The 17,726-nt window shown below is 38.2% G+C and overlaps 1 protein-coding gene across 1 annotated transcript; it reads right to left on the reverse strand.

Annotated features, from left to right (window-relative positions):
• Window positions 1-1,278: 1,278 nt before the first annotated feature.
• Window positions 1,279-1,901, reverse strand: LOC142165079 (uncharacterized). The gene is made up of 3 exons (XM_075223714.1): window positions 1,749-1,901; window positions 1,575-1,631; window positions 1,279-1,533 (listed from the first exon to the last, which is right to left on the reverse strand). The coding sequence occupies exons 1-3, from the start codon at window positions 1,899-1,901 to the stop codon at window positions 1,279-1,281; spliced, it is 465 nt and encodes a 154-aa protein (XP_075079815.1).
• Between the last annotated feature and the right edge of the window lie 15,825 nt (window positions 1,902-17,726).

Here is a 17,726-nt window from a genome sequence, read left to right on the forward strand (position 1 = left end):
ACCAAACTAAAAAAGGATTGGTTATTTTAGTCGGTTTGGTTCGGTTTTTGAATTTTTGTGAACACCCCTGTTGAAGAGATCCGAGTGTATATACTTTGTAAAAAATTTATGCAATGCACGTATAACTTCAATGATACCCAAAAGTGGGTATTGTTCCTTTTAAATGGAGCCTGAGTAGTCCCATAAAGGAATTTTTACATTCCTATGCCATATAGGAAACTATATTACCCTCAATGTTTAAGGTTTGATATAATTACATTTAGTATACCTAATTACCAATTCTATACCATAAGGTGTTTTAACGGTACATTAATTGTACCGTATATCTCTCATAAATTAAGGTACCGTATATTCCTCCAAATTCCCCCTCCCCCATGTTTCTCTCTCCCAAACCCACACCCTCACCCACGTATCACCCACACCCACGTTTTAAACCATTATTCCCTCTGCTAAAACCAGAGAAACATATGTAACTCCTTACCATTAATGTCCAAAATCAAGTTTTTTCTTGTTCAACTAGTCAAAATTGAAGTCAAATCTTCAAAGTTCATACACACATTTACCTTCAACTTCAAAATTTCTCAATGAAGAAGAACAAACCATCAAAGCACAACCCTAAAAAAGCTCTAGAAGCTGATATACCTTCTTTCGATTTGAGTGTATTATCACCACATTCACCCAAAAAGCAAGAAAAATCTGCACATGCAATTATAGATATGAAGCATAGTCTTTCTCCGCGTCAAATCAGGGCTGAAGCTAGAACTAAACAAAAACATGATTTCGATGCTAGAGAATCTTCGAGGCCAATCAAACAAGCGGATAGGAAACGAAAAGAGATAATGTTCGATGATGATTTTGTAGAAGATGTGCCTATCAGTAAACCTGGAAAGAAAGCAAAGGTGGCTCCCAGTTCAAAAACTCCCAAAAAGAAGAAAATTCAAAAAAATCCCCCAGTGTTAAATCTCCTAAAAATGTTCGAAAATAGTCATTTATGAAGGTAAGAATTTAGTAATTTCTTCACTAGTTATTTCACTTGTTTTATTTGTTAAAAATCCACATAATCTGTGTTGTTTTTGCTTTGTAGATTTTCTATAGAAATGTTGTATATAAATTGCAAATATATCTATGTTTTTTAAGCACTGAATTAATGTGAGATTATTTATCTTAATTTTGAAGATTAATTGTAGATTTTATTTCTTTTTGGGTGCATTCTTGCAAGATTTTTTGTTATGCCCTTCTCATCCGCAGTTGCCGCATGAAACCTTGTACTTCTTTGAATTATTTCATCATATGTTTTGTATCTTTTTTTTGAGGTCTTCCTGGCTGCCTTTTCCCTCCTTTAAGTGGTTTTACTACTTCTTCAGTTATATGTTGTGGCACATTCCATTTGCTTTCATCAGGCAGGGGATTTACTGGTATTTCATAAGTACGCAAGAGGTTCGCCCTTGTGTAATAAGGAGAACAATATTGTTCAAAAGACTCATCACTGTGTCTTAAAGTAGCCAAAGCATGTGGACAAGGAAGTTCGTCAAGCTGGAATTGCCACAACTACATTTCTTATTTTCAAGACAAACAATATAGTGCCTCACACCATCTAGTACTGTATGGATGTAGTATGTTGAAGCCCTTACCTACGATTACATTACAAACAAAAAAACAATTCATATACGGTTAAACTCAAACTATATACAAAATATCTGCATTGTCCTGTATAAATTAATTTGATTCAATAAATGATCAGATCTTACTCTAAGCTTGTGCGACAATGTTCTGTTGTCATCCAACTCTTTGTTGAATTTGAACCCAAGGTATGTGAATGTACCCTTTGCTTTCAATAACTTTTCCTTTGTCCAACGTTCAAGAAGGGTCCTCATGTACTCTAATAGTTCTACTATCGGCATCTCTCTTGCATATTATGTTACAGCATTCAACGACTCTGCAATGTTTGATGTCATAGTCTAAGTTCTGTTCACCGTAGCATGTACTCGAGACCATCTATGATAGCCAATATCGTATAAGTATGCTTTAACACGGGGGTCAATCTCTCTTTGACATCCTTTCATTAAATTCATCAAGGGTGTATGACCGTGCCGTGGCAAAGTATAATTCACTTAACTTAAGATGTCCCTTCTTGAACTTTGCCCGTATATTTGTCCAAATATGCCACATACAAGAATAATGTGGCATGCTGGGATAAACAATAGATGTTGCCTTTAAGATACTCTCATTCCGATCCGAAACAACACACATATTTGGTCTTTCACCATATGCGAGTTTGAATTGCTCAAAAAACCACTTCCATGATGCGTCATTCTCTGAATCAACAACATCATATGCCAATGGTAATATGGTACCTATATTATGTGGCAAAAATCAATTAATTGGCTGCAGGAAAAATGCAGAAGAAGGCATATATATATATATATATACAAACTACAACTTTTCTACAATATATCTACAATAAATCTGCAAGTACTACAAAAAACATACAAGCTACAATATTTCTACAATAAAACTTCAATATCTACTACATCCATTGTACTAGCTGTTAGCATTATTCCCCTATATGCTGACTTTAAGAAGGTCCCATCAACTACTACAACTGGCCTACAATATTCCCAACCACTGATTGACTTACAAATCGCAACAAATACATACAAGAAGCAGTCATCGTCTGTCTTCTTCAATTTAACTACAAACCTCGGATAAGTCTTCTCTAGAATATACAAATAACTAGGCAATTTGCTGTAGGAGTTGTCACACCTCCTTTTTCCGTACCCGAGAGGGTACAAGAGAGTTTTTCCAATTAAAGGACAATCGAAACGGGATGTGTTTATTTATTTCAGAGTCGCTACTTGGGAGATTTAGGGTGTCCCAAGTCACCAATTTTAATCCCGAATCGAGGAAAAGAATGACTCCGTATTACAGTCTGCGCACCAGAAATCCGGATAAGAAATTCTGTTAACCCGGGAGAAGGTGTTAGGCATTCCCGAGTTCCGGGGTTCTAGCACGGTCGCTCAACTGTTATATTCGACTTGATTATCTGATTTTATACAAATATGAACTTATGTGCAAATTTTAACTCTTGACCGCTTTTATTATTATTTTTTACGAGAATTGCAACGTCGTGAAAATATATCTCGAACCACGTTACATCAATGCACCCGTAGTTGTTTGACATATCTCGACTCGGTTGAGATTTGGATTTGGGTTACATAAATGTGCACCCGAGTTAAGGAAAATAAATTATTAAAGGCGCGCCTAAAGCGACTAGTGTCTTGTTATTTTGGGGAAGGCCGTAAAATTCGCTAAATGGCCTGTCCTCGAATTCTAAGTATTTTAATATATATATTTAGCAGCTTGTGCATTTTTTGTTTGTCGAGGCTCGTCTCATTCATTATTAAAAGGAAAGAATTTGCAACGTCATGGAAATGCATCTCAGACCACGTCACAATCAATGTACCCGTGATTAGAGACACATTTCGATTTCGTTGAGATTTGGATTTGGGTCACATAAATGTGCACCCGAGTTTAAGAAAGTAATTTAGTTAAAGGCGCGCCTAACGCGACTAACGTATCATTTATTTTGGGAAGGCCGTGAAACTCGCTAAACGACACATTCCGAAGTCTACGTATTTTTTAATATATATATCTATGAGGGCCCCGCAAATTGTATTTTTATTCGGCGAGGCTAGTCTCAATTCCATTTTTAAAGGATGCCATTTTTTAATACCTTTAACAATACCAAACCCTACAGCCACTTTACAACTAAAATCTCATAACTTGTCAAAAGTTTAATAAAAGAAGTTAAGCGAATGAGTGTTTCGGGCGTAGTAACAACAGGTACTAATTGTAAGCACGTGATTTTTGACCCTCCCCGGGAATTTTTACGTTCTTAGCTTAAATATTTAATTTAGGACTAATATAGCTATTTTGACTATTTTTACTTTATTTTTCTCGCAAAAGAAAAATTTCAAAATATATATATATAAATTTTAGTTTATGTATCTCTCATAAACTTGAAAAATACGAAAATTGCACTTTATTTTTGTACTTTATATAATTTCGAAAATTACAAAAAAAATATATAGTTCTATTAAGGTTTTATAGTCATTTTAACTTTGAAAAATACAAAAAAATATTACCTCACATTTTATCTTAATATTTAAAAACGAAAGTTACAAAAAATAGTTTTATTAATATTTTGTAGCTATTTTAAATCTTGAAAAATATTTAAAAAGATATAGTTTTGTTTAAATACTAGTCTTATTTTTGGTAGTTATTTTGCTTACATAGGACTAGTTAAGCAACGTGTTCCTATTTCTCGGGTCCGGGCAAAAGAATAATATTCGGGTTCAAACTACCCGGTTTTAGGCCTAATTTTCGGACCTAGCCCATAATAAACCGAGTCCAGAACACATGGGGAACCCCACCACGCGTGGGGGACATAAGTCTCGAACCCCACCACGCGTGGGGCTCATTTTTCTAGCAAAGGGATACTAAATACACGGACAAAAACATTTTTGAGAGGGGGGATTTTGAAAAAATTGAAAACGGACTTGGAAAATATTTTTGCTGGAACTGTTCATCTTCCTTCTTGAAAAGAAGGAAGAGAAAACCCTAGTTTTGGAGCAAGCTTCCCCATCCTCACTTCCGGCAGCCCCAAAACCAGTCGCAACCCCTACTCCCCCAAACGACGCCCAGCTCCCTCTCCACCACAAACCAGACCACCTAACAGGCCCGTCGACCACCTACCCCGACGCCATAACCACCAACCTTCGACAAAAAACCAACGTCGCAACCAACTCCTCCTCCCACCTTCACCACCGAGCAACCAGCCCCCCTCGTCGTCATTTCCAGACGACAACCAAACAACCCATCACCTTCCCCTCGTCGACCACCGGCGTACACCACCCTACTCCAAAACCCTCACGTAAAACCACCCACAAAACCTAGAAAACCAACGTCGCAACCAACTCCTCCTCCCACCTTCACCACCGAGCAACCAGCCCCCTCGTCGTCATTTCCAGACGACAACCAAACAACCCGTCACCTCCACGTCCAAACACCATCGCCCAAACACCACATCCATCAACACCCTGAAACCACCACCGGACAGTCCCGACCGTAGCGGCTTCACCATTTTTAGTCCGACGAGCAGCTGTTGCTGCGTGCCAAGCAGCTGTGGCTGCGTTTTTGAGCAGCTGTCGTTGCGCGTCTTAACCTTCCCATCGTGACCCATCTCCGACCTGCTGCATCGTCCAACCAGCTTCCCCCCATTGTCGTTGTCCTCCACCAAACAGACCATCGACCATCTTAGCCCAGTTCCCTCCATAACTGCCCCTTCCGCACATCCAAATGACCCTTCTGCTGCAGCTTCATGTACCAGTTGCTGCGTCGGAGATACAGCAGCAACCAACAATCTTGGGCGTTGACAGTTTTGGGGTCTAAGCTTTCCATCGAGGTCGTCTTTGGTTCGTCGAGGTGTTTGTCCGAGGTTTCGTCGTTGTTCCGCGTCCAATGAGGTCTGGCTTGAATTCCGTCGGGGTCGTGTTTGTCGTCCTGAGTTTGCCGAGGTTCAAAGGTTAGTAAACCTCAAGCATTAAATAAGGAGATGTTATGTCAAAAGTTCAAAAAATGCAATATAGAAATTGGTATGATAATTTTCTGCTTATGTTTTCACCATATGCGTTTTGTTCATTTGTGGTGTTATGTATTTTTGTTTATTTGATATCATTTAATTAAGTAGGGTTAGTTGTTCTATGACACAGTTTAACGTCAATTTGTTCGTCTTTTCCCTTGCTTAGTTCATTCGGACAAAACTAGCATTACTTGTTGTTATTACTTCCAAAACACTCATTTTGCTAGATTCCTTTTATTAAATTTGTAACGAGTTATGAGATTTCAGTTGTAAATAGGCTATAAGGTTTAGTATTGTTAAAGGCATAAAATGGCATCCTTTTAAAAATATAAAAAAAATAATAAAAAAATAATAATAAAAAAAATATAAGTAAAATGAGACGAGCCTCGCCAAATAAAAGGGACAAATTGTGGGGACCTCTAAATGTATATACTAAGTACTTAGATTTCGGGACGGGTCGTTTAGCAAATTTCACGGCCCTACCCAAAAATAATAATGCGCTAGTTGCTTTAGGCGCGCCTTTAATAATGTTATCTCCCTAAACTCGGGTGCACATTTATGTGACCCAAATCCAAATCTCAACGAAATCGAAATGTGTCTCTAATCACGGGTACATTGACTGTGACGTGGTCTGAGATGCATTTCCATGACGTTGCAAATTCTTTTTTAAAAAAATAATAAATGAGACGAGCCTCGACAAACAAAAAATGCAAATTGCGGGGCACTCAGTAAATACTTGTTTTAAACTTACTTAGAATTCAGGAGGGCCGCTTAGCGAATTTCGTGGCCTTCCCAAAATAATAACACGATAGTCTCTTTAGGCGCGTGTTTAATAATCTACCTTCTTAAACTTGGGTGTGCATTTCATGCGACCCAGATCCAAATCCCAAAACATCAAATAAAATATGTTTCGGATTGTGGGTGCATTTCATGTGACGCAGTCCAAAGACATGTCTTAAGCGATGTTCACATTCTTTTAAAAATAATAACAATAAAGTGGTAAAAAGTTAAAATTGGCACATTGGTTCATAATTGTATTAAAAATCAGATAAATAATCCGAATATGACAGTTGAGCGACCGTGCTAGAACCACGGAACTCGGGAATGCCTAACACCTTCTCCCGGGTTAACAGAATTCCTTATCCGGATTTCTGGTACGCAGACTGTAATATGGAGTCATTATTTTCCTCGATTCGGGATTAAAATTGGTGACTTGGGACACCCTAAAACCTCCCAAGTGGCGACTCTGAAATAAATAAACCAATCCCGTTTCGATTGTTCTTTAATTGGAAAAAACTCCCCTGTACCCTCTCGAGTGCGGAAAAAGGAGGTGTGACAGCTCTGACGACTCTGCTGGGGAAGATAACCAGAACCACTGGTTCAGGGTTAAGAATTCGAGCTTAAAATAATTGTTATTATTTGGCTTTATTTATTATCTGATTTTTACATGTTTGAGCCTAATGTGCTAAATGCTGCTTTTACTGCTTTGATATTACGTGAACTGTATATAAACTGTGCCGAAACCCCTATACTTTCTGAGTCTTCTAAATCATGAAGAAGGGCGTACTTCGTATGACTTCTTTTCTGTATAGTGTCAAATCCCAATTTAGAACGAGGTTCGGATAAGTTGCTAAGCCGGTGAAGCTTCTGTATTCCCGGTACGCTGCCCCCCCTCGGCTCGAGCTGTCCGCTCGGGTAAGCCAGGTCTAGAACAAACACCCAGGTCTGAACCTAGTATAACAAAGCCACATGCCGGATCCCTAGTAGGAACGTTTATTTGCATCATGTGCATTTGACTTAGGGGACTCAACACAGGGGTTGGGTCCGTCTAGGACAAGCAACCTGAAAATAATAGACCAGCTTTTGGCATCCTATGTGCTACATGTTGTATTTAGTCAAGGGCGAATGGGTCATTTGGTCATTTCCAGCATGGTGTTATTTTAATCAAAGCATGGGGAACATTTGTGGAATCCAAGAAGCCTTGGAATTCCCTATGTCCTCCACACTTCATTTTTGGGAAAAGCACCTAGGGAACATTTGTGGAATCCAAGAATTCTTGGAACTCCCTATGTCCCCCACGCTGCATTTTTGGGAAAAGCACATGGGGAACATTTGTGGAATCCAATAAGTCTTGGAATTCCCTATGTCCCCCACGCTTCATTTTTGGGAAAAGCACATGGGGAACATTCGCGGAATCCAAGAAGTCTTGAAATTCCCTATGTCCCCCATGCCACATTTTTGAAAATATAATAAATATAAAAAATAAAATATATATGTATATATATATATATATATATATATATAAAAATAAAATATATATATATATATATAAAACATTGAAAATTCGAAAAAAAGATTGTGTATGTTTTCATCATCATCCACAAATTAGAAAATAGTGGAAAAGAGGAGAAAATAACAGTGTAGAGATATAACTACTTATTGTTAGAAAAAAAAAACAAATGTCCAAGTAGTGTCGAAACTCTGCCGAAATTTTGAGAAAATAAAAAAAATGTGTTAGTTTGCTTTATTAAAAGCAAAAGGGAAAAAAAGTCGTCGCTCTGTTTTGTTTTTCAAAAAAGGGAGAAAAGATATATAGTTTGTCTTGCCATGAAAATGAAAATGAAAAAAGAGTCTAATTTTAAAAAAAATAAAAAATGGTTTTTTTATTATTTATTTGCTTATGAAAATGCAAAAAAAAAAAGAGTCTTTCATTATTTGTCGCAAGTATATATATATATATATATATAAAAAATCCAAAAAGTTTTTCTTTATTTCCAAAAAATTATATATATCTTTATCTGTTGCAAGAACATTTGTCTTGCCAAAAGTTTTTAGAATCCCAATTCTCAAAACAAATAATCCAAAAATATTTTCCATTATTGACTTCTTTAGAAAGTCTTTCCAATTGTTTTTTTTAAAAAAAAATAAAATAAACAAAATAAAAAAAATATATAAAATAAAAAAAAATCCGAGAATATTTTGATTCTTCTTTCAAAATTGAAAAGAAAATTCAAAATTCAAAAAAAAAAACATTTTTAAAAGTATTTCTTTTATTAAAGGTAAAATTTCAAAAAAATATTTTCTTCTTCTTCTTTAGAATAAAAAAAAAAGCAAATGAAATTCAAAAAATATATCTTAGAAGTATTTCTTTCAAAAAGATCAATCAAAAATCCAAAAAAAATATACTTCATTTCTTCTTTTAAAGTAGTTCTTTCACAAATTCACAAAAAAAAAAAGAGGAGTTAGTTCATCTACTTATTCCTGATTGCCCGAACTACGTGGGTTTGATTCTCACCGGATGTGAGATACGTAGGCAACCCTCATCGGGTCCAACCCCACCGTTTTGCTAAAAAGCCAAAAACAAACAAATAATAATCATAAAAAAAAATATATATATGTCAAATTTTAATTTTTGTCATAAAGAAGTCGGGTGACGTTGTTTTATCAAGACATAGCCGAATGTTCCCGAAAGGGACGCCGGAAGGCTGACTTTGCATAAACAGCCACCTTTGGGTCATTTTTTAAGATTTGGTCCGATTGACCCACACAGCCTTAAAAATCTTCGTCCCCGAGACGTTGACAGGCCGTGTTTGCAGTATTGGGTTTCCTATTTTCGAAAAACAATAAAAGAGTCATAACTAAGTCAGGAGATGCTGTTTGTCATAAATAGCCGAATGTTCCCGAAAGGGACGCCGGAAGGCTGACTTTGCATAAACAGCCACCTTTTGGGTCATGTCTAGGAGTTTGGTCCAGTTGACCCACACAGCCTTAAAAAGCTTCGTCCCCGAGACGCTGAAGGGCCATGTTTTGCAACACCAAGTTTTTATTATAATTTGAAAAAAAGAGTCGACGGTCAGGTGAATACCGTTCAAATTTTGTCATAATAAGCCGAGCCAGCTTCGGCCGCGTCTTAAACCGTTCTTTCCGAAATAGCCTTAGAGTATCTTTCAGTTGTCGAAAGGTTATTTTCGTAAAAGAATGGACAAGTTTGTAAAGTGTCAAAATAATCCTCCCCGGCCTCAAAATTCATGTGAAAATTGGAAGGGGCCACATTTGCAAAAATAACTGTTTGGTTGCATTTGTCGAACAGAGAAAGGGAGCTAGCCTTTTGTTTTTGAGTTTATAAATCTCTTGATTAGAATAATGTGGGTTGCTTGAGTTTCAAGTTTGTAGGTCATCTTCAAACCTTTGAAACTCAGTCTGTTCTAATATGAAAATTGAAAAATATTTACTGTTGTTTATCTTTTATTGGTCCGAACTACGCAAGGTCTGATTCATGCGGGATCATGATACGTAGGCAATCTCCCTAAGATTCGACCAAACAAAAATAAGGAAAAAAAAGAGAATGAAAAAAAAGAATGACTACACACAAAAAATGATGAAAAAGAGAAAAAAAAAAAAAGAAAAAAGGAAAAACAAAGGTAATAAATAAATATATATATATATATATATTGATAATAATAAGGACCGACTGAGTCCATTCTAACATATTTGGTTTTGAATTGTGAAGAAAGTTGAGGTGGTTGGTTTGTGCCTCAAAGAAAAATGACAACTAACGTCGAAGCTGTTACAAGTGTTCCAGAGACTCAGAGTGGGAAGGTTCCTCGTCGTGAGTCACAATTTGCGACACAACAAGAGCAGTACCACTCTCCTGAGTATCACTCGTACTCGTTTGATCTTGCTGCAAAAACTGAGAAGCCTGCCCGAAAGATGGTACAGGAAGAGATGACCCAAAGATTGAAAAGCTTAGAACAATGGTTGGAAAACATACAAGGGTTAGCAGGCCAAAAGAGTGTTGCCTTCAAAGATCTATGTATGTTCCCCGATGTCCACTTGCCGCCTGGTTTCAAGACCCCCAAATTTGAAAAGTACGATGGACATGGAGATCCCATAGCCCACCTGAAAAGGTATTGCAATCAACTGAGAGGGGCAGGAAGAAATGAAAAATTGTTGATGGCTTATTTTGTGGAAAGCCTTACGGGAGTAGCCTCCGAATGGTTTATGGATCAAGACACGTCTCGCTGGTATGTCTGGGATGACATGGCACAGGCCTTTATCAGACAGTTCCAATACAACATCGACATTCCCCCAGACCGCATGTCCCTTTCAAACCTGAAGAAGAAACCAAGTGAAAGTTTCAGGGAATATGCCATAAAATGGAGAGAGCAAGCAGCTCGAGTTAAGCCACCCATGGATGACCACGAGCTAATTACTGTCTTCCTTCAAGCGCAAGAGCCAAATTACTTTCAAAACATGGTGTCCGCAGTTGGCAAAACCTTCTCGGAAGCAATCAAAATTGGAGAAATGGTAGAGAATGGTCTTAAGACAGGCAAAATTATAAGTCAAGCTGTTCTTAAAGCCGCAACTCAGGCTATCCGGGTTGAGTCAGATAATCTTAGCGACACAAATGAGGAGATTGAAGAAATCATGATGACATCAGGGTCTAGAAGAGGTCCCAGGAGAACATCTCGAAGGTATGAGCAGCCTCCTCAGGTTTTCTATGGCTCCCTTGAGCAGTATTATCCACCTCAGGACGCTCAATACTCTGTCGCTCCACCTCAGTATGTTGTCCAGCCACCAAAACACCCCAGGAGCGAGCACGAGCATCACAAAATCTCCAGAAGTCTCCACAAATTTTCAGATGCCCTATAACCCACATCCAAGCCAGTGGTATAAAGGGGAGCAAAGGTTGAAAGATAATTTTACACCAATAGGAGAGTCCTATGAAAGCTTATTTGAGAAGTTAAAGAATCATGACATGATTGCACCTATTCCTCCAAATCGTGTGGACCCACGTGCAAGAAGCTTTGACCCTTCTAAAAGGTGTGAATACCATTCCAATGCCCAGGGGCACAATGTTGAAAGCTGTCGGGATTTGAAAAGAGAAATAGAAAGAATGATCCAAGAAGGGCGGATTGTGATCAATAACAGCGACATGGAGCACTCGAACCCTATCGAGAACTTGTTGACGGAGGGTGATGATGTTGAAGCGGGTAATGGTCTTGGCAGTATTGATGCAAAGCTTAGTGGCTAAGATGCCAGGTTTTGATAAAGTGGGAGGACGCTTCGTTCCTTGGTCAGCAAGAGAGAAGCTTGTGGTGGCTTATTTTGTGGTCATTTCTGTTGTTCGGATTGTTAGGGTTATAATTCGGATTTTGTCCTGTGTCAAACTTTCTTATCTTTCCATTTTTTATAGTGGTTGTTTAAATTTTGTCCAGTTTGTTTCAGGATTTTGTTCTGGTTTATTTTGTTTGTTTTGTTATTCAAACCATTTCACCGGTCTAATGCAAAATCCGGTCTTATATTATATCCAGTCATCTTTTGTTTAGTCCTTTTGTCATTTTGTTCAGTGCCGATTCTAGTGACATGACATGCGCACACACTTTGGGCCTAGTCTTTAAAGTTAATCATAAAACCCTGGAAAGGCGATCAGACCATTTAAAGAAAATAAGGACGGTTTGAGATTATTCAGAGCTCGAGTCATGTGGAACTGGGGCAGATTAAGCACAAAGAAAACCGTTAAAAGCAAGATTCGCCAAATTGGCATGAGGGTCGGTCATGATAATGAGAGTGTCGCCCAACGGTGTTTAGAAATGACAAAGGAAAAATAAAATGTTTAACATAATTGTCAAGTCCAGCACCATCAGAAGAGACTACAAATTTAAAGTGTGTTGTTTGCACTTGGCATGTTTTGAAGACTGAAATGACGAAGGCATTTTGTTCTGCTACCTAAACACTTTATCCTTCGTTACCCCTTTTGAGCCTTATTTATTTTTCTTTCATACCCCTCGTTCGGAATCAGTAACAACGGAAAAAAAAAGAGAGAAAAAAAAAGAAAAATCAAGAAAACGACAAAAGAAAATGAGAAAAGAAAAAGAGAAAAGAAAAATGATAACGAAAAAAAAAAGAAAATCAAATGAAAAAGAGGAATTGGGAACTACGTTTGACCTGATTCCTCAAAGAGGATACGTAGGCGTTTCACGGCTCGGTCATAGTTTTAAAAAAAAAAAAATTAAGTAAAATATCCCCAAGCAAGAAACTGGGGCAAAGGTTGCGTTTATTGTGAATAAATCTAATTCCGAAGGTTGTAACTAATAACCCAAAATTAATGCATTTTTTGAGCCTTTAATACCCTTTCTTTCTAGCCCTATCCAAAACCCACATTCCGGTCCAAAGAAAGACCTTCCGATCAGTCTTCAAAAGATGCCAAGTCAGACAAATGAAGAGTCTTACCGGCGAATATAACATTCTGTTCCACAGCAGAAAAGGCTCTAATCTCCAGCAGAAAGAGTCATACCGGCGACACTCCAAATCCCCAGCTGGAAAGTGATACAAATGAGAGAGTCTTATCGGTGAAAACCTTCACAGGCACCATAAGGCGATGAAAGCTGAGAGAAAACCCAAAAATGAGAGAGGCTTGATAGTGAAAACCCTGCGGGCACTACAAGTTGAATAAGATTGAGAATCAGATGGGGAATTGCCAATTGAAGATCTGGAAAGACGATTAACGGCGGAGGGTAGGCCACATATGCATGTCATGACCATTAGAGTCGGTATCTGCATTTGATAGGTTTTTATTTATAGTTTCTTTTGTTAAAGAGTCATTTTTTTTCCTGTCTTTTTTATTTTGTTCCCTTTTATCTTTTTCCTTTCATAGAAAAATCCCCAATAGAGTCTGTCTGGTCAGAACAAGTATGAAATGACTTCAAATATGCCATCAGCTTTTCAAGATGAGATCTGACTAGTACATCCAAATGGTATAGTCAGCAAGGAACAAGCGCGAGGCCAGTGTCAATAAAGATATCCCCAGCAAAAGGGAATTGACAAAAGGATTGACGAGTGTCAAGAGGGATACCCTTGCCAAAACCAAGGTTATAAACCTCAAAGACAAGGCCCGTGAACAAAGCAAGGAGAGCAGTGAGCGTGATTCGGCAAAATCCATACTAGACTAAAAGGTCGGGGAAATGCCAGTTTCCAAGATATGCCACAAAAGAAGAGGGATATCCCCAGCAGAAAGGGATTATCCCCAGCACATAATATCATCCCCAACAAGTTGATTGAACGCAGAGCGAGGAAGGAGAAAGGGAAAGCTATCCCAGTAGGAGTATCACAACCAACCACCATGTTTTAAACTAACAAAATTTTGTTTGATTTGAAGCAGGTAAAGGAAATGGCATTGATGCCAGAACTGCATGCCACAAGGGATATTATCAAACTGGGGCAGAAAATTTTCCTTCCATTTAGAAATTTTCTGGAAGTCAGGTACCCTCAGCTGATAACATTTTACCCCCAACAGGTAAGTAAATAATTCCTCAACAGTGTTATCCCTAGCAGTTGCGAGGGGTCCAACACGACTCTCAAGGGAGGTAGTATTTGAAGGAAGAAGCTATGCAAAAAAAAAAAGAATAAAAAAAAAAGAATAAAAAGATAATAATGAAAAAAGGGTAAAAAGTCATCCCCATCTAAATAATCCCCAACAGTTTCGAGGGAGGACAACACAGGTAAGTAAATAATTCAAAAAAAAAAAAGAAAGCGAAGGTTTCATTAATAGGAGACGCACTTCCTAGTTTGAAATCATTAGAGTTCTACCCATAGGAGATGCATTTCCTCCTAAATTCGTTTTAGTTTCACCCATAGGAGATGCATTTCCTCCTAAGTTTGAGTTTTACCCATAGGAGATGCATTTCCTCCTAAGTTCGTTTTAGTTTCACCCATAGGAGATGCATTTCCTCCTAAGTTTGAGTTTTACCCATAGGAGATGCATTTCCTCCTAAGTTCGTTTTAGTTTCACCCATAGGAGATGCATTTCCTCCTAAGTTTGAGTTTTACCCATAGGAGATGCATTTCCTCCTAAGATTGTTTTAGTTTCACCCCATAGGAGATGCATTTCCTCCTAAGGTTGTTTTAGTTTTACCCATAGGAGACGCATTTCCTCCTCGGTTTGTTTTAGTTTCACCCATAGGAGATGCATTTCCTCCTAAGTTTAAGTTTTACCCATAGGAGATGCATTTCCTCCTAAGTTTGTTTTTACCCATAAAAAAAAAACAAAAAATGACCTAGTCTGATGAACCTTCTCCTAGGATCAAAATCTTAGTCTGACGAATTTTTCTCCTAAGATAGAGACCTAGTCTGACGAACCTTCTCCTAGGATCAAAATCTTAGTCTGATGAATCTTTCTCCTAAGATAACCAAGATAACAAAAAGAAAAGACCTAGTCTGATGGACCTTCTCCTAGGATCAAAATCTTAGTCTGACGAATTTTTCTCCTAAGATAGAGACCTAGTCTGACGAACCTTCTCCTAGGATCAAAATCTTAGTCTGATGAATCTTTCTCCTAAGATAACCAAAAAACAAAAAAAAAATGACCTAGTCTGATGAACCTTCTCCTAGGATCAAAATCTTAGTCTGACGAATTTTTCTCCTAAGATAGAGACCTAGTCTGATGAACCTTCTCCTAGGATCAAAATCTTAGTCTGATGAATCTTTCTCCTAAGATAACCAAAAAAACAAAAAAAAATGACCTAGTCTGATGAACCTTCTCCTAGGATCAAAATCTTAGTCTGACGAATTTTTCTCCTAAGATAGAGACCTAGTCTGACGAACCTTCTCCTAGGATCAAAATCTTAGTCTGATGAATCTTTCTCCTAAGATAACCAAAAAACAAAAATGACCTAGTCTGATGAACCTTCTCCTAGGATCAAAATCTTAGTCCGATGAATTTTTCTCCTAAGATAGAGACCTAGTCTGACGAACCTTCTCCTAGGATCAAAATCTTAGTCTGATGAATCTTTCTCCTAAGATACCAAAAAAAAAAGGAAAAGAAGAAAAGAAAAAAAAAGAAAAGAAAAACGTTTGAAAAAAAAGGGAGTCATTTTCCTAAACCCAAGCGCCCACCTGTATAACGAGTGGAATACTTTTTAGTCTTTAAATTTCTCCCCAGGCGCCCACCTGAATAACGAGAGGAATACATTTCAGTATTTGCATTTCATGTTCCAGGCGCCCACCTGTATAACGAGAGGAATACATTTCAGTCGTTACTTTCAAGTGTTGAAATTGGGAGCCCGCCCATAGAACAGAGGCATACATTCCAGTCTTTAAATTTCTTGTCAGGCGCCCACCTACATAACGAGTGGAATACTTTTCAGTCTTTAAATTTCTTTTCAGGCGTCCACCTGTATAACAAGAGGAATACCCTTTAGCCTTATACTGCAGATTTTGGAAATCAGTAACCCCACCAGAAGGTAGAAGGTTACAACAGGAATCCCCAGCTCCGGGAAGTAGAAGGCTACAACAAAAATCCCCAACATTCAATCCCAGTTAGAAATAGTAAAAGCTCGCCTCAAGAACGCGAATCAATAGTCTGGGATGATCAACAAAAGCTGGTCACAAAAACAAAAAAAAACAAGAAGAAAAAAAAAGAGAAAAAAGAAAGAAAAGAACCCAAAATACGGAAGTGGAGAACAAATGTGGTCTTCTCAAGAACTAGCACCTACAACTAGCAAGTGTCAAGGTTCAAATCCAAAGTCTGTATGAAGCACCATTCAAGACTCAAGATCAAGTTTCAGAAGACTTAGAGATAGAAATCCTTGTAACTAGTAGCTGATAGGCTTAGTTAGTCTTTTTCAGTTTTCATTTTTGTTGTAATGACAGGACCGCGGACCGGAACCTCAACGGAACGGCACCTCGATCGGCTCTCCACCTCGGTACCCTCTACTATCTCTCCCATATCCGAACTACACGTGGCCTGATTCCTGTAAAACCATGGATATGTAGGCAGCTCAGATACCAGGGCTCAGTCATATTCCCTTCCTTTCCTTAGTTTAGTCCGTCCAAGTAATGGTCGGGTCAAAAACACGTCTAGTCGTTCTTTGTCGGAAAACTCTTCGTGTTTCCAGTCAAAGAGGGGCAGCTGTAAGCACGTGATTTTTGACCCTCCCCGGGAATTTTTACGTTCTTAGCTTAAATATTTAATTTAGGACTAATATAGCTATTTTGACTATTTTTACTTTATTTTTCTCGCAAAAGAAAAATTTCAAAATATATATATATATAAATTTTAGTTTATGTATCTCTCATAAACTTGAAAAATACAAAAAATGCACTTTATTTTTGTACTTTATATAATTTCGAAAATTACAAAAAAAATATATAGTTCTATTAAGGTTTTATAGTCATTTTAACTTTGAAAAATACAAAAAAATATTACCTCACATTTTATCTTAATATTTAAAAACGAAAGTTACAAAAAATAGTTTTATTAATATTTTGTAGCTATTTTAAATCTTGAAAAATATTTAAAAAGATATAGTTTTGTTTAAATACTAGTCTTATTTTTGGTAGTTATTTTGCTTACATAGGACTAGTTAAGCAACGTGTTCCTATTTCTCGGGTCCGGGCAAAAGAATAATATTCGGGTTCAAACTACCCGGTTTTAGGCCTAATTTTCGGACCTAGCCCATAATAAACCGAGTCCAGGACACATGGGGAACCCCACCACGCGTGGGGGACATAAGTCTCGAACCCCACCACGCGTGGGGCTCATTTTTCTAGCAAAGGGATACTAAATACACGGACAAAAACATTTTTGAGAGGGGGGATTTTGAAAAAATTGAAAACGGACTTGGAAAATATTTTTGCTGGAACTGTTCATCTTCCTTCTTGAAAAGAAGGAAGAGAAAACCCTAGTTTTGGAGCAAGCTTCCCCATCCTCACTTCCGGCAGCCCCAAAACCAGTCGCAACCCCTACTCCCCCAAACGACGCCCAGCTCCCTCTCCACCACAAACCAGACCACCAAACAGGCCCGTCGACCACCTACCCCGACGCCATAACCACCAACCTTCGACAAAAAACCAACGTCGCAACCAACTCCTCCTCCCACCTTCACCACCGAGCAACCAGCCCCCCTCGTCGTCATTTCCAGACGACAACCAAACAACCCATCACCTTCCCCTCGTCGACCACCGGCGTACACCACCCTACTCCAAAACCCTCACGTAAAACCACCCACAAAACCTAGAAAACCAACGTCGCAACCAACTCCTCCTCCCACCTTCACCACCGAGCAACCAGCCCCCCTCGTCGTCA

Source organism: Nicotiana tabacum, chromosome 10 (genome assembly GCF_000715075.1).
Source record: "Nicotiana tabacum cultivar K326 chromosome 10, ASM71507v2, whole genome shotgun sequence".
Classification (NCBI taxonomy): Eukaryota; Viridiplantae; Streptophyta; class Magnoliopsida; order Solanales; family Solanaceae; genus Nicotiana; species Nicotiana tabacum.